The sequence below is a fragment of the Cannabis sativa genome, chromosome 2 (genome assembly GCF_029168945.1).
Source record: "Cannabis sativa cultivar Pink pepper isolate KNU-18-1 chromosome 2, ASM2916894v1, whole genome shotgun sequence".
Lineage (NCBI taxonomy): Eukaryota > Viridiplantae > Streptophyta > Magnoliopsida > Rosales > Cannabaceae > Cannabis > Cannabis sativa.
The window spans coordinates 55,171,268-55,194,739 of NC_083602.1; the positions used below are offsets into that span (position 1 = coordinate 55,171,268).

Here is a 23,472-nt window from a genome sequence, read left to right on the forward strand (position 1 = left end):
TTAAAAATTTATTATCTTTACACAATCTATTAATCCAAGTTAATACTAAATATAATATTGTATTAACTAATACCAATGTAAAATCAAAATGGATATAAAATTATAATTTTAGATATAAAATTAAAATTCTAAAAAAAAAAAAGAAGTCGGGTCGGATTAGATTCGATCCGAATAAATTGGGCCGAATCTGATCCGATCACAGATCATCTCTAGCTGGGTGGGGCGAAGCAAATCCTCATATAATTTAAATCAGGTCGGATCAAATTCAGCCTAATCCATTTACACTCTTAATCATGTGTGTATTTTCAATAATCACAATTCAATTATTATTCTTTTAAATGTAGAGGATCAATCATATAAGTCGGTGGTATATACTATATATTAAAATGCTTAAAATTTGGTTGTTATTAGCCAATTCCGTTTCTAATAATAATTTAATTAACAAATAGAAGAAAAAATAATTTGTAGTATGTTTTTATGTTTTTCCCCAAAAGAAGGTTACCCTTTTTTCTTTTTAAGGATTAATTTACCTATTATTCTGAACCAAAAGACAAAATAGCAAAAGTTTAGTAGAAAGCACACATTCTGAAATTTAATTAGGTAAATATTTTGGTAGACGAGGGATACCTCACAAAGGACAAAATCAATCACTTTTTTAATCTGTCAAAAAATGTCATCGTCCTCTACAAAATCACCACCGTGAATTCCACGATGTCGTATCTTATCCGTCACATCCCCACATATATATAATGAGCATTGTTATTGAATGCTAATAATACTTAATACTTTCTACACATGTCACTTTATTATTAGTTAACGATAATTTATAAAATTATTATATTAAATTATATGAGACCCGATATTTAATAATACTAATATCGATATTAATACGTAGGAGGGTGCTACATATTAATAATGTCCTTTAGCATTTCTTATATATAATGAGCATTGCTTACGTCTAATATTATACTGATGTGACGCATTATGAGTGATTAGTAATTTTTTATATTCTTTTATTAAATCAAAATATATAAGACTTGATATTTAAATTGCACTAATAATTCTTTCAAAAAAAAAAAAAATTGCACTAATAGTAATATACTACTTTCGCACACCACAGATTAACACGTAACTTAACATTTTTCATATTTATCACAGAGAAATGGTAAGTCCACTCTATATTGTACTCTCTTTTACATTTTCTTTATAAATGAGTCACACGTATAACTTTTTAAAGTATGTTTAAGTATAGTTACAATTATACCCTTTTTGTTCAGCAAAAAAAAATTATACCCATTTTACTTTTCATTAATAATTAAAATATGTTATCTCATTTACTTGTTTATTTTTTTTTAGGACTATTTTATTAATTTCTTATTTTTTTACTAAACAATATGCACCACTATGCATTTTTCTTTTAAATTCTTTTTTATAATAAATATGTACTATTTTATGTCATAAAAATAAAAAATACTAACTCTTTCTTTTTTTCAACAAATTTTGCATTAGTTTTTTTTTTTTTCCATATTGTATTATTCTTTAAATTATTTTTTTATTTCATGTTATAATATATATATATATATATATATATATAAGAAACAAAAAAAAGACAAAAAATAAACTAAATATGATTATGCCTAGTTAATAATAGGAAAATTTACATTCCAGTACTTTAATTGCACTCTTTTTACAAAAATATGGTGCTGTCATTTATATATCAAAATGTACCGTTTTTTATACCGTTATCAATTTAATTCATTTTTTTTTTAAAAAAACTGAATGGGACGTGTGATGTGTGATGACGTCATCACATCACGTCCTGCACGTCTTCCATTTTGCAGTGTTCAACTGTTCACGCGCCACTTTTTTTGCATGTGTAATTCAAATTATGGACGGTTTTAGAGGATTGTAATCATTATTTTTTTTATTTTTATATTGTATTTTACCATTTTTATGGTTTTTTAAGTGTTTGTATAAATAGGTAAAGTTTGTTTTATAAATATTCATTTTGAGCTTTCTTTTCTCTGTTTTCGTTTTATACAGAGTATATGGGTTAGGGTTTCTTCTTCTTGGGGTGGTTTATTTTCGTGTTAGCAAGAGAGTTTGAGTGCATCATTTTCGTTTATTGCCTTGTTATTATCATCTGTAAACCTAAAAAATGGTTAAAACTCGTTCTTCAATTTCTCCTTCGCATTCTGTAAAGGTAGCTGCTGATAAGAAGAAATGGAAAATGTCTCTGATGATGGAGATCGTGATGATTCTGATCGTTCTGGTGGTTCTGGTGGATCATCGGATGGTAGCCGTGGCTCGGCATTGCAAAAGAGAAAAAGAGTTGTTGATAAAGTGAAGAAAGAAGATGTTCGAAATGTGAAAAAGATGAAGCAAGTTGCTGAAGATTTGCCTGAGGATTATGATAGTGAAGACTTGGAGGTTGAAGTTCGTAATGATTTGAAGGTATTTTTATGATTTTTAATTTTTTATTTGGTTGTATTGGGTTTACGATTTTTAGGGATTTAATTTATTTTTAGATTTTATAGTTTATTGTTTTATGTTTTTAAATGTTTTTGATGTTTGTTTGTAATATTTTTTTTGGTTTATATGGTAGTCGGTTTTTATTTGTGGTTTTTTGGGTGTTGTTTTTGTTTTGTTATTTTTCATGATGTTTGTAATCTATTTTGTTGATTATAGGTTTGATTATTTGTTTTTAGGTTACTGTTTATGTGTTTTTTTGGTTTATTTGTTAATTTGTTTCGATTTTGTTTATTTAGGTTATGTTTAAGTTTATTTTGTTTTATTTCTGTATGTTTATGGTTTATTTTTGTGTTTTAGATTTTTGATGGGTATTTTTCTTGTTTACTATGGAAAGTTTTGGTTTACAAATATATTTTTGTTTTTGTTTATTATAGGGTTTGATTATTTGTTTTTAGGTTATTGTTATTGGTTTTTTAGTTTATTTGTTAATTTTTTTTCGATTTTGTTTATTTAGGTTTATGTTTAAGCTTACTGGTTTATCTTTGTATGTTTATGGTTTATTATAGTTTTTTAGGTATTGATGTGTATTTTTTTTTGTTTACAGTGGAAAGTTTTGGTTTACAAATTTAAATGATTATTGTATACTGTGAAGTTGTTTATTGATGTTTATTTTTAGTTTAATGTGTCGATTTCTTTGTATATCATTTTTTTTTACAGGAATGGGATTTATATTTCAAGCCTGGTGAAAAGATTCAGGGAAAAGTGATGTTATTCCCTAATCAGGATAACATTGTTGTCAAAAATATTAATTCCAAGTTGACTAAAGATCAACGTAAGTTGTTTCGTGGTACTTGTTTTGGTTATTTTTTGGATAGCCATCCTGTTGGTTTTCAGTCTCAATTAGTTCATAATGCCTTACATAGGGAGGTATATCAGAAAAATGAAAAAGAAATGTGGTTTAAGTTTGGTGATGAGAATTTCAGATTCAGTTTAGCTGAGTTTGCTGTTGTTTCTGGTTTACTGTGTGTTGGTGATGCCGATTTGAGTAAGTATACACACAGAGAAAATGCTTTTGTTGATCGATATTTTTGTGATCAGACAGTGACTGTTAGTGCTGTTGAGCATAGGTTTATGTATAGTGATTTCAAGTCAGATGAGTATGCTGTGAAGATGGCTGTTTTGTACCTTGTTACTAATTGTTTGATTAGTAGCGTTTACTCAAAAAAAGTTCCTGTTGAGATTTTGAACATAATTGGGGTTGATGAGTATGGTAGTTTTCCATGGGGTATACCAGTGTTTGAATTAACTTTGCACAATTTAAAGATTGGTCTGAGGGGTGTTATGAAGGGAAAAGGTGTTGCTAAGCCTCTTGCTAAGGTTAAAGGGAAACATTTGGAAAAGGGTCCTCGATCTTATAAACTTCCTGGTTTACCTTTTGCATTTTTGGTTTGGTTGTATGAAACCATTCCTTTGTGCTTGAAGGCAAAGTTTTGTTCCTATGATTCTGGTAAACCATATAGGTTTTGTAGATGGAAGAGTATTGGAAATCCAAATTCAAGTGAAGTTGAGAAGAAAGTTCTATCTTCAAATAAGGTATTTTTTATATTTTGTAAATTGTTTATTTGTTGTTTTTATTATATTTTGTAAACTAATTATTTTTTTTTGTTTTGCTAGCTGAAAGGAAAACATATTGTGCCTACTGAAAATGAAAGGAATGGTTTATTGGTCCTTACTGGAATGGAGTTTATTGGCCGAGAAGGGTCAGATGATGACTTTGATGATGTTCCATTCTCAAAGTTTAATGTTGATAGAGTTGGATCTTCTGGTGTACAGAAGGAGTTTACTGGTGGGTTTGATATGTCGATGGTGTGATGCGTAAGATGAAGGAGTTTATTTCTAGGCAAAAGAAGACTGATGAGTCTATTGAAATATTGAATAATGTGTTCGAGGGTAGATTCAAGGAGTTGCAGTTAAGTCTTCAGTCGTATATTGACTCAAAGATCAGTGAAGGCTTGGTTTTTTTTTTTATGGAATTGAAGTTTAATGAGTTGAAGGAAGCTATTGAAAATGCAAAAATTTCTAAAGATGGAAATGATAGTCCTGATGAGAGCGATGGCAAGGTTTGTTTTTTGATTATGTTTATTTATTAGTTTATTAGATGTTTCTTTGTTTTTTCATATGTTATTTTGTTGGTTTTTTTTTTTGTTGCAAGAATGATGATTTAAATGATGTTGAAGTTTTTGATGTGAAAAGTCAAGATGCAATTGAAATTGTTGGACTCGATGAGAATATTCAATATACTCAGGTTATTTTTGTTTTGTAAACTACTATATTGTTTTTTGTTTATTGAATATTTTTTGTTTTTTGAATATTTTTTCTTTATGTTATTAATGTTTTTATTGTTTAATGGGTTTTTTTTTTGTAGGTTTTTAATGATGATGCTCCTTCATTTGATATTATGAGTTTTATTTCTAGTAAACCTGATTGGTTTACTGAAGAAAAAAAGAATACTGATAAATTGAATGATGAAGAACAGGTTGTTGATGATCATGACCTATTTAAGGATGTTGTTAAAAAATCTAAGGAGGATGAAGATGATGGTGGAGATGACCAGGCAAGTTTATTTATTTTTTAGGTTTTTCATTATTTAGATGATTTGTTACTATGTTGTTTTTTGTCTCTATCAAATGTTTTTTTATGTTTGTTTTGTATATTTACAGGGTTTGGGGGGTGGTGATGCTGTTAAAGCTATTGGTTCAGATGGGACAAATAAAGACAATGTTGAGGGAAAGAATACTGAAGAAGCAAAAGATGTTGCAGATGGGAGTAATAAAGATAATGTTGAGGGCAGAGCAGTTGATGTAGATGCAAGTGTAAATGATGTTGAAGGTGTTGCTAGTAAGGGAAAGTTGTTTGATAGTCAAGGCACTGAGGATAGTATCACTGTGTCTGCTTTGGAGATTATAAATGAAAAGATTGATGCCTATGAGGGAAGCATTAAAAAGGTTTGTCATTTTTTGTTTACTGTATACTTTTTTTTTTTATTTAGTTTATTTTATATTTTGAATCATTTTGTCATGTTTAATTATTTTTATTTTTTGTTTTTAGGATAAGTCTTTAAATAAATTAGAGGCAACAAATACTGATGTTTTATCTACCTATGGGTTGGACAAGGTTTGTTTACTTTTTTTTTGTTATTCTTGTTTATGTTCTGAGTATTGATTTTTGGTTTACTATGTTTACATATATTTTGTTTTTTTTTTTTTGCATGATATTTTAAGACTGATGTTGTTGGTGTTGAGAAGAAGCATGGTTCTCAAGAAAGCTTTTCTGTATCTACCATGGAGGTTGTTAATGATCATTTGGTTTCCTATGAAGACAGTTTGAAAAAGGTTTATTTTTATTTTGTTTATGTTATTTTGTAGTTTGTTTTTTTTTTCTTTTCACTTACTTTTTTTTTTATTTGTTTGTAATTGTTTTGAATGCTAGGAAAAGTCTATAAAATTGGAGGAAGAAACTCCTACAGTTGGAAATAGAGAGAGGAAACCTAGTTCTGTATACAACAGTCCATATACCACAGAATTTGGTTCAGGTAGTATTGGTAAACCAAAAGGTGGACGTCCTGGATCATGTACTTTTGGATTTGGCTTTTTCAATGTGATTGATGATGTGCAAGCTAAATCTTTTGATCAATGGTTTAAGATTGGGTTTAATGATAAAAACAAAGTGAAGAAGTTTAAAGAATGTCATAGGAAGCTTAAGGTTCCATTGGATTTTGTGGTTTGTCAAATTGATGATAAGATGTGGTTCTATGATTTGCTTACTGTTGGGAAGAACTTGTCATGCTCGGTTAGTGTGTTATTATATATATATTTTTTTGTTTATTGTATACTTTTTCTGTATATTTGTTTATAACTTTGGATTGTTTTATGTTTATTGCAGCATATTGATGTTTATTTCTACTATTTGAGAAAGAAGTTAAAGTATGACCAGTCTGTGAAAATTTCTGGTAATACTACTGATTGCTTCTTTGCTTCTCAAATTTTTGATTTATATAATGAGTTTGTTGCAAGTGGTGAAAATGTTGATTCGATTAAGAAGGATTCTAAGGCAGCTGCATACATAGCGGGTTTTTATATGTTATGCAATAAACCCTGGGCTGAGCTTGATTTCTACTAATGCCTGTTAACGTGATTGTTCTTGCTCATTGGATATTGTGTATTCTTGACATTAAGATGAGATGCTTAAAAGTGTTAAATAATTCTATGAGGTTTGGGAGGTACAAGAACAACTCAGAGAGTTTTGTTCGTGCATTTGCTGTAATAATTCCTATCTTACTGTCACATGTTAATTTCTATGAGGGGAGAAAAGATATTGACAGGAGTAGTAAGCACTGGCAAGGTAAAAAAGATACTGATGCGTTTGATATTGTCGTGGTTGATAATTTGCCACAACAAGAGGATAGGTAACTATCTTTGTTTTTTTTTTTTTATATTTATGATTCTATGTTATTGTTTATTTTTTGTTATCTGACAATTGCTATGGGTTTATTTTTGTGATGTAGTGATTGTGGTGTTTTTATCATAAAGTATGCTCATTTCTTTATGCATGGATTGATTGATAAGATTCCTAAGAAGTTGGACATTGCATTCACTCGTAAGAAGTTGTGTGTTGATCTGTTTGTTCATGTAAAGAAGAAGGAGTTGGGTGGGTATGAGTCTACTTCGGAGCATCCAGGAAGGATGCCATAGATTTCTGTAATAGAACAACATGTTGGAAACCTAGTTTACATTTTTTTGAACTTTATGTGTATTTTTATGTCATGTTGTTTTGTTTTTAGGTTTATGTTTGTGTTTGTTTAAGAAACTGTTTGGAACAATAATATTTAAGGAGACTCTTGCCTATTTTAATTTTGAAGTAACCTTTTGGTTTACTGGCACAGTATGTTTGCAGTTTTTATGTTATGTATTTCTGTGAGACAATATGTTAATTTTTTGGATTTAGAAATTAGTTTTAGTGTTCTGGCTTTTTTTATGTGATTTTTGTTTAATTTTGTTTGATCTTATAAACCAATGACATTTCTGTATACCATTCTAAGTGGTATAAACCAATGTGATGGTTTATTAACCTTTAAAATGGTTGTAAATAAATTACAGTTAGTAACTGTACATATATTTGGTAACTTGTTATTTTTAACATTTTATTTCATATAGAGGAGGCAAAAAAAAAAAACTTACTTGAATCTAAGCGAATTGTAATCATTTTATTAAAAGTTTGTATTAATACATTGAAAAGCTTTATGAACTAACAATTATCATTGTAAATTGTTTTTGTATACTGTCTATTTAGTAACCATGTTTGATGGTTACCAACATTTATTTATTTTACCTCAGGATCTTATGATCTTTTTCTTTTTCTTGGTGGTTTTAGTACTGGGTCATTTTTACATGATCTTTTGTTGTGTCCTCTTTGGCGACATTGACCGCATACCACTTGTGCTTTTGCTTCAAGTCCATTTTTGTATCGTTGTTTCTTTGGTCTTCCGGCAGCTCTCTTATGTTTAGGTGGGAGGACTACAATATTTCTTATTAAATCTGGTATATTCCATGATGTTGCCTCACCTAATGGGAGTATACTGTCTTCATATGTTGCCATAAAAGCTTCTTTCGTGTAGTAGTATGAGCAATATTTGTAGCAAGACAGGTTCCTTTTGCTTAGTACAGCCATTGCATGAGAGCAAGGCATTTCATCATATTCAAATCGTTGGCAGCTGCATGTTTTATTCTCCAAGTTTACTATGTGAGATCTGTTGTTGTCGTGTACTTGGTATACCAGAAGGTTTGCTGTTTCAACCTGTATTAATCAAGTAAACGATTATTAAGTTTACAACAGAGTAAATATGTTTGTAAGCAATTTTTATTTTTCTGTATACATAATTACCTTGTACTTTAAACTCATATCTCTTTGTTTCTTTAATGTTTTTTCAGGTATTTTTGCCAGTGTTGTTGTAGTTTTTTGGGCTCTATTCTTGTTTTCCCAATACCATCTTTGCACCAATGAATGTAGGCATTCTAGTAGAGTTGCGATGGGTAGGTCTCTTACTGCTTTCAAGGCTGCATTGACTGATTCGGCAATATTTGATGTCATTGTTTTGTATCTCCTGTTCATGCCATATAGTCTTGTCCACTTTTCGACACCAATTTCATTCACCAAGTAATCTCTTATTCTTACATCTATATTGTCCAAGTCTTGCATGCTCTTTTCAAAATCTTCTATGTTGTAAGCTTTAGATGCACTATTAAATGCAATCTTGAGCTCATCACCTCCTTTTTTGAATTTCATTTTTATATTCTTCATCAAATGGTAACAACATACCCCATGCATTATATCTGGAAAGGTCTCTTTTACTGCTTTTAGTATACTCTCATGTCTATCTGATACGATGCATTGACCTTCTCTTTCGCCATAAGTTTCCTTTATTTTTTGAAAACCATTCCCAAGAGCTGTCATTTTCGGAATCTACTACTGCAAATGCAAGTGGGAATATATGTCTATTTGCATTTTGTGCACTTGCTATCAACAAAAAGCCTCCATGTTGGTTTGTCAAAAAGGTTCCATCTGTGACTATTAATTGTGTACAGTGTTGCCAACCTTTTATTGAAGCACCTACTGCAAAGTATAGATATTTGAATTTGTTATCTTCATCTGTTACTAGGTCTGTGATTGTTCCTGTTTCAAAAGTAACCAATTAGTTTATAGTATAAATACCTATATAGCATATTAGTACTTTATGTTGACGAAGTATTTTATTACCTGGGTTTGATATTTGCATCATGTATAAAATTGATGGTATCTCACTGTATGATTCTTGTGGGCAGCGACGAGCATCCACAATTGCCTTTTCTCTAGCTCTCCATGCTTTTTGGTAAGATATAGAGACACTGTAATCATCTGCCATGTCATCCACAATTTCTGTTGGAGTGTAATCTCTTTTTGGGTTTACAAACTTGTTTTTTATAACCTTTCCAACCAGGTTGCTTGTAGCTTGAGGATGGTCTCCAGAAGTGATGTCCAATGAACATGTATGAGTATGCTCTATTTTTCTTATGATAAACATGTCAGTCTTTCCATGTTTTGATGCTAAGAATGTCCAGTTGCAGTTATCATCAATACAGACTAGTTTATAGTCTAGTTTTGATGATCTTTTTACCTTGAAAGGTTGATTGTATCTTATTGAGTGAAGGCTTACTGCTTGTTGGAGGGTTTCCTTGTTTGCAAAAACTTGGCCAATGTGTATTTCAGCAACTTGAGGATTTAAAATTATTTGATTTTCTTCGGAGCTTTCTTCCATCGATTTTTGAGTTTGTTCAATCACATAATCTGCCATCTTTGTTGCATATTCTGTTCTTGTTGGTAGCAGTTGCCTTGTTTGTAAACTAGTTTCCCCATTGTAGGTATAGTTTACTCTATCATTGTGTTCATTGTCGGTTGTGGATGTTGAGATGTTAACACAAATAGGATATTTGGTCTCATCATCATTTTTCCTTTGTATTTGTTCATAAAACTTGCATCCACTATCGTCTTTGATTCTTATTGGTGGTATGCCTTCAGTTACTTGAAATTGAAGATCAATCGTATATTTGTTTCTGTCCAAATTCAAAGCTTCGTATACTATGTGAGAAAGCTCATAATGTGAACAATCTGTTGGAATTAGTATACCTTCGACTTCATAATCAACGTATGTTGTTTTGTCAACCCAAGTTCCATTGTAAAAAAGAATCACTGTTCTAACATCCATATTCCTGCGTGATTTGTTTAGTTTAATCATGTTAAGTATTGTATACAGTAAACATTATGTATATACAAAAATAATAAACATGTAATAGGTGTGATGTTCATAAACTAAATTTTATATTTATTATAGTAAGGTTTATATGCAGTTTTACGAATTAGATGACTATATGTTGAACTATAATGTTGGAGCGATTACAATTACGAAGGTTTATAGTGTACTGTATTTTTTAAAGTACTTAGTATTGATTAGTTTACTATCAGTTATGATTACAACTGGTAAACTATCTGATTAGTACTGATTAATTGTCAAATAATCATGTTTAACAGAATTAACAAACATGATGGATTTTTAGGTGTTTTCAGGAATTGGAAGGTGTAATGTGTTATAAGCAGTAGTATGTATCGTAATGTATAATAGGTACCTTATTCAGATTTAGTTTTCGATGTTGTAGTTGACGGACTTCTTCTTCTTCCTCGAAGCAACGATTTCTGGTTTTCGTTTTTTGTTTGTTGTGATCAGCTCATAGGTTTATTGATCGATTGAATTGTAGGTCGAATTAGAGAGACGATGATTTGCTTGTTGTATACAGCAACAGTTTTGAGAGATATGATGATCGATTCTCTAATTTTCAGATTCGTCGAGGTCTCTATTTTCCGTCAATGGTGTTTTTTCGTTCAAGGTTGGTTTGGTTTCTGTTTTTCGATTTCGTGTATTATTCCTATGGTATTTATAGCTTTCTGTTTTAAACAGTAGAACCACGCGCAGAGATGGCCGAGAAATATGGAATTGTGGGCGCGTCTCCTTCATCGCCGGTGGTTCCAAAATTATTGAAGCTAATCACGGTAAGCTTGATGACGTGTCACGGCATACCCATGGATTGTTTTTATTTAACGTTTTTTCTGTAATATTAATGTATATAATGTATATATATAAAAATTTCCCTTAATAATATGTGTTAGATCGATTTACTTTTATTTTATTTTTTAAAGTAAAAAAATTATTTTCATGAATAGACAAAAAACTAATTGATTTAATATATATATATACATATTTGGTTAGAGAGAAATTTGAGAGCAATTTAAGGGAATGAAAAAAAAAACAAAAAACATGATTTTTTTTTTTTTTTAAAAAAAGATACGAAGCAAAAAAAAAAAATATATATTGGTGCCAAATTTATCAAAAGAAATATTTTTCCATTTCTTATAAAGTAAATAGCTAATATTTATTATAAAAAATTAAAAGAATGATTCATTGTGGTACATACTATCTTTTAAAAAACAAAATTTTAATAAATAAAAAAATATAATTTAATTAAGTTTTTTTATTGTATGAAAAACAAATAAACAAGTAAATAGAATCACACATTTTAATTATCAGTAAAATAAAAAAAATTAATTTTTAGTTTTAAAAATAAAAAAAAGCAAGTAAATGAAATGACTCATTTTAATTATCATTAATAAAAATTAAATGAGGGCATAATTACAATTATTTTTAAACATAATTTAGAAGGTTACACGTGTCACTTAATTAAAAAAACAGTGTAAAAGAGAGTTTCCCTAGCACTCCTCTTTATCCCAATATTCATTTCTCACCTTTAACATTTTTCATATATAATCTCAATATTCATTTGTCTTCTATAATTTAATTATCTTTATAGTTTTATTTTGAGTGATTCCTAACTCCAATTTTTGTTATTTTTGTTAAGTGTGGTATTTTTAAATACAATTTATTATAATATATATTAATATTAATAACAAAAACATAGGTGATTAAATGGACCTCAATCTCCTTACAAAAATTTACCGATGAGACTACGATAAGAGGTTGCTTCATGTAATAAGTCGCCAGCATCCTTGTTTAGCTTAAAGTTAGGTTCCATAGGTGTTGAAGACACTTTGGAACCTAAGTATCCTGTATCAGATAAAAGTTATAAAGCAAAAGGATGTTGAGATACACATATTTTGCTTTTATTTTGAGCAATTTCTAGACCAAGGAAAAAAATGAAGAGGACCTAGATCTTTAAGTTTGAATTTACTGTCTAGAAATTGTTTGAAAGAAAGAACAAAAATTTATTATTATTCGCAACAAGTATATCATCAACGTAAATTAACAAAGCAAGGAATACACTCGAGTTGTTCTTAAAGAAAAGAGAATGGTGAGGGGAGCTGTGTGAAACTGTTTATAGGAAGGGTAGAACTATGTTTAGAGTATTACTATATATAAGAAGAGTACAAAGATAAAATGTTAATAGAAGTGTTATCAGAGCATAGAAAAAATGCAACATAAATTAACAAACTAACAGAATTTTAATATCTAACATAAGGCCTAGTATTTTTATGCCATGTTTGTATTCGTGCCGTACTTTATTTGAGCTGATTCATTTTTTTAAAAATATATAAGCCCATTTTTTTTATACAAGTTCGAATTCATGCTCTACAATTTTACTTTTTTATTACAATTAATAAAACAACAACCAGATTATATATGGTTTTTTTAATAGTTTCAATTATTTTATATTAAGTTTTAAAACTATAGTTTTTTAATAAAAAGTTTTAAAACTAATAAAAAGTTTTAAAACTATAGTTACAAACATAATTATATATATAAAAATATTATAACTATTAGAATTTTAATAATCAATATCATTGATATTATTATTGAATTTTTTCCGTTGTGCTTCAATTCGTGCTAACATGCATGTGTCTTTGGGCTTGTTATATCTCACTTAAAATGTAGAAAAATTACAACTAATGCGTAAAATTAAATCAACTAAAACTTAATCGACAAACAATTAGTAATGACAAGATTAACAATTCACACACAATAATCGAAGATTTAACAGAGATGAACATAGTATTAAAACCAGAAATGATAAAGCAATAAAATCAACACAAGGATACATACTAGTTCAAGTCCTATAGATAGATGTGATCTATGGCTCTACTCCAATTCTGGAACACTACCCAAATCTTCTTTATTGATTGGGCATGAACATGGTACAATACAGTTAAGATCGATTCTCTGTTGGATCCTCAAGAAGTGTTTATTTGTCACACTCTTACCTAAGAATCTTCTTCATCTACAGAAGATATTCTTCATACAAAACTCAAACCTAGTCACTCTCTTTTCTCTCTACCTCTCTCTCTCTGTACCTCTCAATCATTCTCTCTCAAGATCACCTCTTGAAACTTGTCTGATCTCGTTCTTCTTTGAAATGATAAGTGTTGGTGGTATTTATACGTCCATAATATATAGATCCTAAAGTCGATGACTGCAAGTTCTAATTTGTGAAGTTAGCAATGACTTAACAAACTCCTCGTAATAGAATCTCCACGTCAGCACAAGTTAAAGTGTTCCCAGATGAAGCATACACTTCTGGGATTAAGAACTGAAGAATACACTAAAGGGTCTTCTCGGATAGGAATAGAGACAATTGGAGTCGACTATTTGGGACTCCCTTCCAAGAAGGAACAACTAGCCATCTGGAACACTTTTCCAGAGGAAGACTATCTTTCCTGAAGACTCCTTCCAGGTGGACATGATAGACATCTTGGAACGCCCTTCCGGATGACATCTATCATTCCACGAGATTTCTTTCAGATGATCAAGATAGACTTCTAGGAATACCCTTATGGAAGAAATCTAACTTTCCATAACAAGAACAACTATTGGAGACCTTTTCATTTGAGGAACTATACCAAACATTCCTCCTAGTTTCTTCAAATTAAAATATTTACAATGATGAAGAAGGAATGCAACCATCATGGTTGGTGGAACATCTCTGTATACTAATTCTGAGATTGATCAAGTCCAAACAATGGTTGAACTTGTTTACTGTTAAGACCTTAGTTCTAACATCAATAGGATTCTCTTCTTTTTTGACCTTCTCTAATTCAATAAATCCATCCTTTTTCTCTTCTCTAATCCAATAGGGTCTTATATCAATATGTTTTCTCTTTTCATGATAAACTAGATTCTTGGAAAGATGGATGGATGACTGGCTATTCGAGTACACAATCACTCCTCCTCTTAATTGTTTCAATTCAAATAGGATTCCCCAAAGCCATAATGCTTGCTTGAATGCTTTTGTAGTAGCCATAAATTCTACTTCTTTGGTGGAAAGGGAAACCACAGACTGTTACTGGGCCTTTCAGCATATACAGTTTCAGTTTTTCATAAAATGTAAGAATTGGTTAATTTTCTCGTATCTCTATTTGAGGCATATTCTGTTGGGTTTTATGCCCTAAATAAAACTCTATTTTAATGTAATCCAGATTATTCAATATCAATAAAGTAACAGAAGTATTTTTCATTCATTTGTGTATGTTTTGGTTCAATTAATCAATTGTTTATCTATTTGATTTATAAATTCATCCAAACCCCTTTTCACATACTTGATCATGTTTATTGTGTTGTCAACACAGTGGAAAGTAAACATGACTATGTGAATAAAGTATTCCTAGATTTATCAGAACACTGGGTTTCACTGATATGACAATCTACAACAGAGTTTACTTGCATTTGGAGAAATGTTATGTTCTTTCCAGAACATAGGTTAAAGTAAAGCTCAGGTTGGATGCATGGAGTATGCATTGGAATGGACCGATATTGAACTTTGAAATAGATTTTTGAAACTTACCGTAAATATCTATTCAATTCAATATCATAAGTTGATCCTAGATCACATGATCGAAATCCTGATATGGTTAGGCTCAATCTCAAGAGTGTTATTCGTGTTCTTTGATTTGTTAATTAAGCCTAATTTTTGGTCACGGCAATACATACATTTTGGGAACACGGTAGTACGATTGAGTGGGAGCGCTAACATAAATATGGAATCTATAGCTTCTATCTGGCGAATAGTAAGCAAAGGATGATTTCCTTCAAGCTTAACCGAACGAGAAAAATGATTGAGTACTCATTTCACTTAGTTGAAATATCATTTATACAGGGTTAAGTGTTTTAAGGATAAAATACATTGTAGGGTGTTACGGTAATTTAGTCCCTTTACAGTGTAAATCATCCATATAGAGGATCATTGATCACATTAGGATTATAACATGGATAACTAATGATGTGTCTATATGGTGGAACATATAGAGCATTCTATATATTGAGAGTGCAATTCTGAGTTCTATGTGTGGATTCAACGAAGAATTAATAAGTCTGTGAATTTAAGTGGTAAATTCTAGATCTGCTTATTGGAAGCTCGGATATATAGACCCATGGTCCCCCCACTAGTTGAGATAATATTACTTGTAAGGCTCATTTAATTGATTTTAATTAATCAATTAAAATTCTCAAGATAGACTGTGTCTATTTGAGAATTTATCACTTATTAAGGGCAAAACAGTAAATAGAGATTTTGAAGGGCATATTTATTAATTAGGAAACTTTAATTAGTTTTATTATTAATAAAATAAATGAAAATATATTATTTGATAATTAATTTTAATTATTAAATAATTAGATTTGACATTTATGTGGTTGAACAAAGGAATTGGCAGTTTTTGACAAAACAGGAAACTATCAGTGTAGGAAAATGAAAGTTGGAAAAGTGGCAAGCCTTGTTTCCACAATGCCTAGGCCGGCCACTTAAGTTCCCTTTTCCCTTTGATTTTTTCAATATTAAATGTCAATTAATTCAATCATAGCCCTGGGTGGTCTTCTATAAATAGAAGGCAAAGGCTTCAGTTTTCATAACACATTCACAACATTATTCTGACAGAATTTTCTCTCTGAAAATTCTCTCTGAGCCGCCACCCTCTCTCTCTCTATTCCTTCACTGTTTCGAAATCTATAAGTGTTAGAGTAGTGCCCACACACATCAAGTAATACCTCAATCATAGTGATGAAGGTTGTGTAGAATTCAGAAACAACAAAGAAGGACTATCGGGCTCAGATCTTGATTATACTCTGCTACAGAAAGGAATCAAGGGTTAGAGATCTGAGTGGGAGGAGACATATATTCCGCTGCACCCAATGTAAGATTTCTGATACTTTTATGTGTTTAATTTTCCATTGTTTTAGAAGTTCATATTTAGGTTGTTAAATCAACATACTTGTGAGTAGATATAAGTTCCTGGCAAAATAATTTCCAACATATTCATCATCCACAAACCCTTTCAACTATAGTTCTCGTCTTCCTTTTTCATAGGTCAGACCATAATCCCAATTGCCCTTTAAGTACCTTAATAACTGTAACGCCCTAAGATTTAGGCACGCTACCCAATATGATTAAGAAACCCTAATCCCCTAAACGGGATTGGTTTTAAAATAAGTGTGGAAATTAAAACTTAAAACAAAAACGGAATGAAAATAAACTTGTAATAATTTTAACCTTACAAACAAAAGTTACATGTTTCGGGATCCCAAAAAAAATCATTTTACAAAATATTACAAGTCTTTTCTCCTTAGCCGACCTAAGCGGCAAAAATAGAGTTACAAAAGTTTCAACGCTGGTAGACCCCAACCCGCTTGGTCTAGTGTGGCCCGAACATGTACATACATCGCCCAACTCCCATACTCATGGCTGATCAGAGATAGATTTACCCTTTCCTGCACAGTAGAGCACCCGTGAGCCAAGCCCAGCAAGACAGTAAGATATATCGTTAATCATATATAACTCATCACATAAATAATAATAATGCCGTTTCATATTTGTCTGTATGACACAGACCTGCGTGTTACGCTCACACGCCTATTTATGTCTATGTGGCATAGACCTACGTGTTACGCTCACACGTCTAATTATAATAAGGCCTTAGAACGGTTCATCTCGGTTCTAGTTACCGAGTCCAACCCGATCATGCCTTGAACACATAACCCTTTACTTCAATATACAGCTATATACATCATGGCATAACAATTACATATTAATAATTCACTTGGGTAATAACCCTAAGCCAATAAACCGCTCACTTTAGAGTAATAACTCTAATCCTGGTTTCTGGTTTCTCATATAAATCACATTCCATATAAGCGCCATTGCGCATATCTCTACGTACTAACTACTGTCTTACCTGATGTCCCATAAATATGGAGATTTCAAATCCCCGGGTGCTCCTGACCAAGTGTTGGTAATCCTAGTCACAATTCCGGGATACACAAGTATAGGGTTAATCCCAAAATCCATTTCCACAAATTAAAAACTGGGCATTTAAATTCTAGATAGTCAGATAGAGCTCGGAACGAGCTTTCCAACGATATAAAGAACGTCCCAAACAGAGTCCCGAGTCAAAAGTTATGACCAAAACAAAAACCCGAAAAAAAATACAATAAGCTGTCAAAAATGGCCGCGGCTACTGGGTTTAAAAACCCAGGAAACCCAGTTTCCAGCCACGAAAATGCATCCAAAAACACCAATTTTCATGCTATATCAACCCACAATCATACCAAACTTTCACCTAACATAAACCAAGTAATTAGAGAGGAATTACACCTAATTCACTCTCCAACAACACCAAAAACCAGCAACTAAAAATCAGCCTTCAACAATGAATTTCAGCCCCAAAACTCATCCATTTCAACTCAAATCACAACCAAAACTTAAATCCATTAAATAGATTTTCCAGTAATTAAATCAAAAGCTTAAACACAATTCATGCATTAAGAATCCAATGGTAAAAACCCCAAAAATTCAGATTAAACATCATAAACTTCAAAGCTCCAACTTAAGCAAAATCACCAAGAACTTCAAGCTCAAGAACTTGAACTTGAACAATTAATTTCAAAGTTCAATAACAGAATAAAAACACAATAAAATTCCTTTTTAATTCTGTCTAAACCTAACCCAACATCAATTCAAAAGATCCAAGTACAAACATGCTCAAATCAACAAGAAAACACCAACATGCATCTCAAGACCATCCCAACCTATTTCATGCTTTTTAACCATAAAATCACAGAAGAAAATTCATTAAATTTCAGCAATAGAAAAACTACCTCAAGCTTCAATGCAATGATCAAGCCACAACTCCTCAAACAATTCTTCAATTTCAAGCTTGAATACCAAGCAAATCACCAATTTTTCAACCAAATACAAAGAGAGATAGAGAGAGAGAGAGGGAAGGGGGCTGTTTTAGGGTTAAGGTAAATGCAGAAAATTAATTTTTTTTTTTTTTACAAAGAATGCCTTTAGTTGAAAATAAATCCAAAAATACATATTTACCATTTTGCCCCAAGGGCCATTTCTCACATACTCAAACAATCAAGGGCATTGAATTCATTTCATATATAACACATATTTAAATAATTTCAGATTATTCACACATAAATAAAATGCCAATAATTTATCCCAAAATTATATTTCGGCCCCGAACCCGGTTCGGCCCGAAATACCCGATTGTGACTATACCGCGCCAACTTGTCAGAACACACCTGAAAAAGGACACACCAGATATACTATATAATAATATAGTTCATAAGCACATAAATAAATTAAATTCACAGTTTTACCCTTCTCGGGTCAAAATTACTAAAATACCCCTAACTCACCAACGGGGTCTTAACATGTCATTTCTCATATTAATACGCATATAATAAATTATAATATAATATAATTCTACAATAATACTCAATTAACTAGTTAGGGCTTTGCTAATCTATTTCCTTAATTCCAGGGTATTACAATAACCATTTGAGGGCCTTTTAGTGTTCAATGCTTGGATTTGACATGAACCGACTTAGGATGCTTAGAGCATGAGCTATGTCAGGTCTGGTGCTCACTATCACATACATGAAGCATCCTAAAACCATTGCATAGGGTACATCCTTCATTTCCTCTTTCTCTTTCATAATATTTGGATACTGTTCCTTCGAGAAAATGAGCTGTCTGCCTAACAGAATTGATATACTCTTTGCATCTTCCATGTTTAACATATGAATAACTTTCTTGATGTACCTGAACTGCTTTAAGTTAATTGTCCCTTCCTTCATGTTCCTTGAAACTTCAATGCCAAGTATCTTATGAACTGGTCCAAGCTCCTTCATCTCTAACTCTCTCTTAAGCTTAGCTTTGATACTTTTGATCATGGATTTATCTTTGCTCATAATGAGCATATCGTCCACATAAAGCAATAAAAATACAGTTATAGATTGCTCCAGACTCTTAAAATATAAGCAGTGACCATATGCGGATCGTTTTAACCCGATTTGCTGTAGATATGTATCAAATCTTTTATTCCATTGTCTTCGGAACTGTTTCAAACCATATAAGGAATTTTTGAGCTTGCAAACTAATTCAATTCCTTTCCCTTCCACCTGAAACCCAGGTGGCTCCTTCATATAGATCTCTTCATTCAAGAATCTATTCAAAAGGCAATCTTAACATCAATTTGTTTAACTTTAAACTCCATTTGTGTTTCCAAAGACAACATTAATCTTATCATCTTATACTTTACCATAGGTGAGAAGATTTCAGTTTAGTCAATTCCTTCCACATGAGTAAAACCCTTAGCCACTAACCCGACTTTGAACAATACTGATTCATTCTCATTGAGTCCCTCTCTTACCTTGAGAATCCATTTGCACTCTACAATCTTTTTGATCTCCAGCTTCGATACAACTAGCCAAGTCCTATTCTTTTGGAGTGAATCCATCTCCTCATCCATGGCACGTAGCCATTTTGACTTGTTTTCACTTGAAATTGCCTCTTCATAGCTTTTAGGCTCTTCAATTTTAGTTTGTTGTACTGTTGCCAGTGTAAATGCTATTAAGTCTACTTTTGCAAACCTTGATGGAGGGTAAATCTGTCTTCTAGATCTGTCACGCGCCAATTGATAACCTTCTAAACCTTCCTATCTGAATCATTTCTGAACCTCTGTTTGGTCTTCGTTATCTTCCAGTTCCACAATAGATTCCGTCCGTGAACCTTTTTCTGGATGTTTCGTTTTGTAATCTATTTCCATGCATGTAGTGTTCTTGTTTTTATGTTTTTCTTGCATCACACGGAGACACACTACCTTTTCCAAAGGTCAAGTGATGATATTCTAACTCATTAAAAATAACATTTCTAGAAATCATAACCTTCGGTCTACCTTTCTTGGAAATGTAAATTCTATACCCCTTGGTACCTAAGGCATAACCTAGGAAAGTTCCCTTAACTGATCTAGGTTCCAGTTTGTCAATAGACTGGTGTACATAAGCTATACACCCAAAGGTTCTTAGATGTATTAGGTTCGGGGTTCTATTGTACCGTATTTCGTAAGGGGTTTTTAAGCTTATAACTTTTCTTTGGGGCTATCATTTATAAGGGAGGTTGCAGTAGCTAGAGTTTCCTCCCAAAATAGTTTCTATAATCTGGAACTGAACAACATACATCTAACTTTACTTAACAAGGTTCAGTTCATCCTTTCAGTAATACAATTTTGCTTTGGGATCTGCAGTAGAGTTCTATGCCTAGTGATCCCATACTCTTGACACAACATGTCAAATTTAGAGTTAATAAACTCTAGCCCATTGCCCGTCCTATGGTTCTTAACTTTTAGATCGATTTGGCTTTCCACCTGAGTTTTCCAAATTTTATACTATTCCAGGCACTCATTCTTAGTTGCTAGAAAATAGGTCCAAACACACCTACTATAATCATCAAATATAGAATGAAAATATCACCTACCAAAGTGAGTAGGCACTTTATATGGCCCCCAAAGATCAACATGCGCATATTTGAGCATCTTCTTACTAGTATGCCTTGCTAGAGTGAACTTCAGCTTATGTTGTTTCCCTAGAAGACAAGCTTCACAAAATGGTAAAGCACAAGAATTTGAATTTTCAATTATACCTTGTTTGTGCAGTTCTTTGAGGCCTTGTTTACTGATATGCCCAAGTCTGTGATGCCACATTTGCATATCTGATTCTAGCCCTTTCACCTAACTTGCCTCTCTGGCTAGAACAGTTTCTCCTTGGGGAATATACAAACCATTGATCTTTTCACATTTCATCATTATCAGTAAACCTTTGGTGATCCTCGAGTTTTTGTGCATGGACTTGTATCTGTAACCCTTATCTTCAAGCGCACCTAGGGATATGAAATTTCGTCTTAACTTCTAGAGTGTGCCTTACGTTCGTCAACACCTTGCTTCTGCCATCATACTATTTGATGGCAACCTTTCCGGTTCCAATGACCCTGCATGAATGATTATTTTCCATTAGAATTTTATCTCCGTTAATTGATAATCAAAAAATGATTCTCAACTCAGACGCATGTGATATGTTCATCCATAGTCAAGAATCCACTCCTTACTCATTGATGATTCCAAGATGGAGAACGATTCTCCATTTGTTGAGCAATTGTCACTATCTTTTGGGATTGTAGTTGAATCCTTCCTGTGGCGATGATGCTGATTTTTTTTCTATCTCCACTATGAGATTTGTTGAAGCCTTGTTGCTCCTTGTACTTTTTGCAAAATCTTTCCAAAAGTCCGGACCTTCTACAAAAGTAACACTTTCGAGTTTCCTTCTCTTTGAACTTCGATCTTGAATAAGAGTGATGGTGTTTACTCTTCGAACATGCTTTTTTGGATGATCTCCCTCTTGCCAAGTATACCTCTTCCTTCTTGGATTCCTTTTCCAATTGTATTTCAAAATCCTTAAATTTAAGTGCGGCAAGAACGTTTTCGTGCCATATTTAATGGCAGCCTTGACTTCTTCATATGCTATTGGGAGAGATCTCAACAAAATGATGGCCTGAATTTCTTCATCAACCTTATGATTTATATTAGTCAATCCTACAATAATCTTATTAACATTATTATCTAAAGAAAGAGAAGAAATCATTCTAAAACCATATAACCTTTTAGAAAATTAATCTTGCTAGTAATTGTGGCTTCATATAGAATTCTTCAAGCTTGTTCCAAATTCCTTTAGCCGTCTTTTCTGCGACAAGCTTTCTTCTCCCATTGTTGGACAGATACATGATGATCGTGTGATAAGCCATCTCCTCCATTTTTCCTTTCTCTTATGGTTTCTTCTCAGCCAGTAACTTCTCATCTCCAAGAACTTTGGAGACTTTCTAGTGCACTAGGATTCCTTTTAAACTTGCTCTCCTTAGCGCAAAGTCCCTTGTTCCATCAAACTTTTCCAACTCAAATCTTGCCATTGACAAAGTTAATCGTTTCTTCAAGAATTGCAGCAGAAAGAATCTTAATTTTGCATTCTTGATCGATTACTAAGCTCCGATTTGTGGAAAACTATAACTAATGTGCAGAATCAAACCAACTAAAGCTTAATCAACAAACAATTAGTAATGACAAGATTAAAAATTCATACACAATAATTTGAGATTAAACAGGGATGAACAGAGTATTAAAACCAGAAACAATAAAGCAACAAAATCAACCCCAAGATATATACTAGTTCAAGTCCTATAGATCGATGTGATCTATTGCTCTACTCCAGTTCTGGAATACCGCTGAAATCCTCTTTATTGGTCAAACAAGATCAGGGTACAATATAATCGAGATCAATTCTCTGTTGGATTCTCACAAAGTATTTATTTCTCACACTCTTACCCAAGAATCTCCTTCATCTACAAATAATTCTTATACAAAACTCAAAGTCAATCACTCTCTTTTCTCTGTACATCTCAATCTTTCTCTGTCAAGATCACCTCTCGAAGCTCGTCTGATCTCATTCTTCTTTCTATACAATGTAAATCATCTATAGAGGATCATTGATTATTGGGATTATAACAATGGATAATTGATAACGTATCTATATCGTGGAACATATAGAGCGTTTTATATAACTGAGAATGCAATTCCAAGTTCTATGAGTGGATGCAACAAGGAATTAATAAGTCAGTGAATTTACCTGGTAAGTTCTTGGTCTGCTTATTGGAAGCTCGGATATATAGGCTCATGGTCCCCATACTAGTTGAGACAATACTACTCGTAAGACTCAGTTACTTGATTTTGATTAATCAATTATAATTCTAAAAATTAGACTATGTCTAGTTTATGAATTTTCACTAAGCAAGGGCTAAATTGGGAAGAAAGAGTTTCTAAGGTTCATTTGTTAATTAAGAGACTTTGGTTAGTCTAATTAATAAATATATTAAATGACAATATTATTTAATAATTAATTTTTAGTTATTAAATAATTAAAATTGGCATTTAAATGGTTAAATTAGAAAATTAGCGTTTTTGAGAAAATGAGATGGAAAAATGACAAAATGGCAAAATTGCAAAGTGGGGCCCATTATCCTA

General features: G+C 31.8%; 4 protein-coding genes and 1 long non-coding RNA gene across 5 annotated transcripts; 2 read left to right on the forward strand and 3 right to left on the reverse strand.

Moving 5' to 3' along the window:
• The first annotated feature begins 1,814 nt into the window (after positions 1–1,814).
• LOC133035009 (uncharacterized) lies at positions 1,815–4,335 on the forward strand. Its single transcript, XM_061110637.1, has 2 exons — positions 1,815–2,454; positions 3,190–4,335. Exons 1-2 carry the CDS (start codon positions 2,224–2,226, stop codon positions 4,117–4,119), a joined length of 1,161 nt encoding a protein of 386 aa, XP_060966620.1. The 5' UTR covers positions 1,815–2,223; the 3' UTR covers positions 4,120–4,335.
• On the forward strand, positions 4,210–6,651 carry LOC115720537 (uncharacterized). The gene is made up of 9 exons (XM_061109454.1): positions 4,210–4,338; positions 4,512–4,592; positions 4,685–4,777; positions 4,898–5,086; positions 5,193–5,477; positions 5,581–5,646; positions 5,754–5,864; positions 5,962–6,321; positions 6,415–6,651. The coding sequence occupies exons 1-9, from the start codon at positions 4,210–4,212 to the stop codon at positions 6,649–6,651; spliced, it is 1,551 nt and encodes a 516-aa protein (XP_060965437.1).
• A 1,180-nt stretch (positions 6,652–7,831) lies between these two features.
• LOC115720538 (uncharacterized) lies at positions 7,832–8,940 on the reverse strand. Its single transcript, XM_030649682.2, has 2 exons — positions 8,413–8,940; positions 7,832–8,325 (listed from the first exon to the last, which is right to left on the reverse strand). The coding sequence occupies exons 1-2, from the start codon at positions 8,854–8,856 to the stop codon at positions 7,870–7,872; spliced, it is 900 nt and encodes a 299-aa protein (XP_030505542.2). The 5' UTR covers positions 8,857–8,940; the 3' UTR covers positions 7,832–7,869.
• On the reverse strand, positions 8,903–9,999 carry LOC133034377 (uncharacterized). Its single transcript, XM_061109455.1, has 2 exons — positions 9,286–9,999; positions 8,903–9,201 (listed from the first exon to the last, which is right to left on the reverse strand). Exons 1-2 carry the CDS (start codon positions 9,857–9,859, stop codon positions 8,903–8,905), a joined length of 873 nt encoding a protein of 290 aa, XP_060965438.1. The 5' UTR covers positions 9,860–9,999.
• Positions 10,000–16,577: 6,578 nt separating this feature from the next.
• On the reverse strand, positions 16,578–18,358 carry LOC133035011 (uncharacterized). The gene is made up of 2 exons (XR_009686300.1): positions 18,212–18,358; positions 16,578–16,825 (listed from the first exon to the last, which is right to left on the reverse strand). It is a non-coding gene; the product is annotated as an uncharacterized LOC133035011 (long non-coding RNA).
• Between the last annotated feature and the right edge of the window lie 5,114 nt (positions 18,359–23,472).

Excerpts from the sequence above, each read along its gene's own strand:
- LOC133035009 (XM_061110637.1), top strand. The coding sequence starts at position 2,224 with ATGGAAAATGTCTCTGATGATGGAGATCGTGATGATTCTGATCGTTCT. Across the intron at positions 2,455-3,189 it reads AAGTTCGTAATGATTTGAAG|GAATGGGATTTATATTTCAA; the intron begins GTATTTTTATGA and ends TTTTTTTTACAG.
- LOC115720537 (XM_061109454.1), top strand. The coding sequence starts at position 4,210 with ATGGAGTTTATTGGCCGAGAAGGGTCAGATGATGACTTTGATGATGTT. Across the intron at positions 4,778-4,897 it reads AGAATATTCAATATACTCAG|GTTTTTAATGATGATGCTCC; the intron begins GTTATTTTTGTT and ends TTTTTTTTGTAG. Across the intron at positions 5,478-5,580 it reads ATGAGGGAAGCATTAAAAAG|GATAAGTCTTTAAATAAATT; the intron begins GTTTGTCATTTT and ends TTTTGTTTTTAG.
- LOC115720538 (XM_030649682.2), bottom strand. The coding sequence starts at position 8,856 with ATGCATGGGGTATGTTGTTACCATTTGATGAAGAATATAAAAATGAAA. Across the intron at positions 8,326-8,412 it reads ATATGAGTTTAAAGTACAAG|GTTGAAACAGCAAACCTTCT; the intron begins GTAATTATGTAT and ends TGATTAATACAG.
- LOC133034377 (XM_061109455.1), bottom strand. The coding sequence starts at position 9,859 with ATGGCAGATTATGTGATTGAACAAACTCAAAAATCGATGGAAGAAAGC. Across the intron at positions 9,202-9,285 it reads GATGCAAATATCAAACCCAG|GAACAATCACAGACCTAGTA; the intron begins GTAATAAAATAC and ends CTTTTGAAACAG.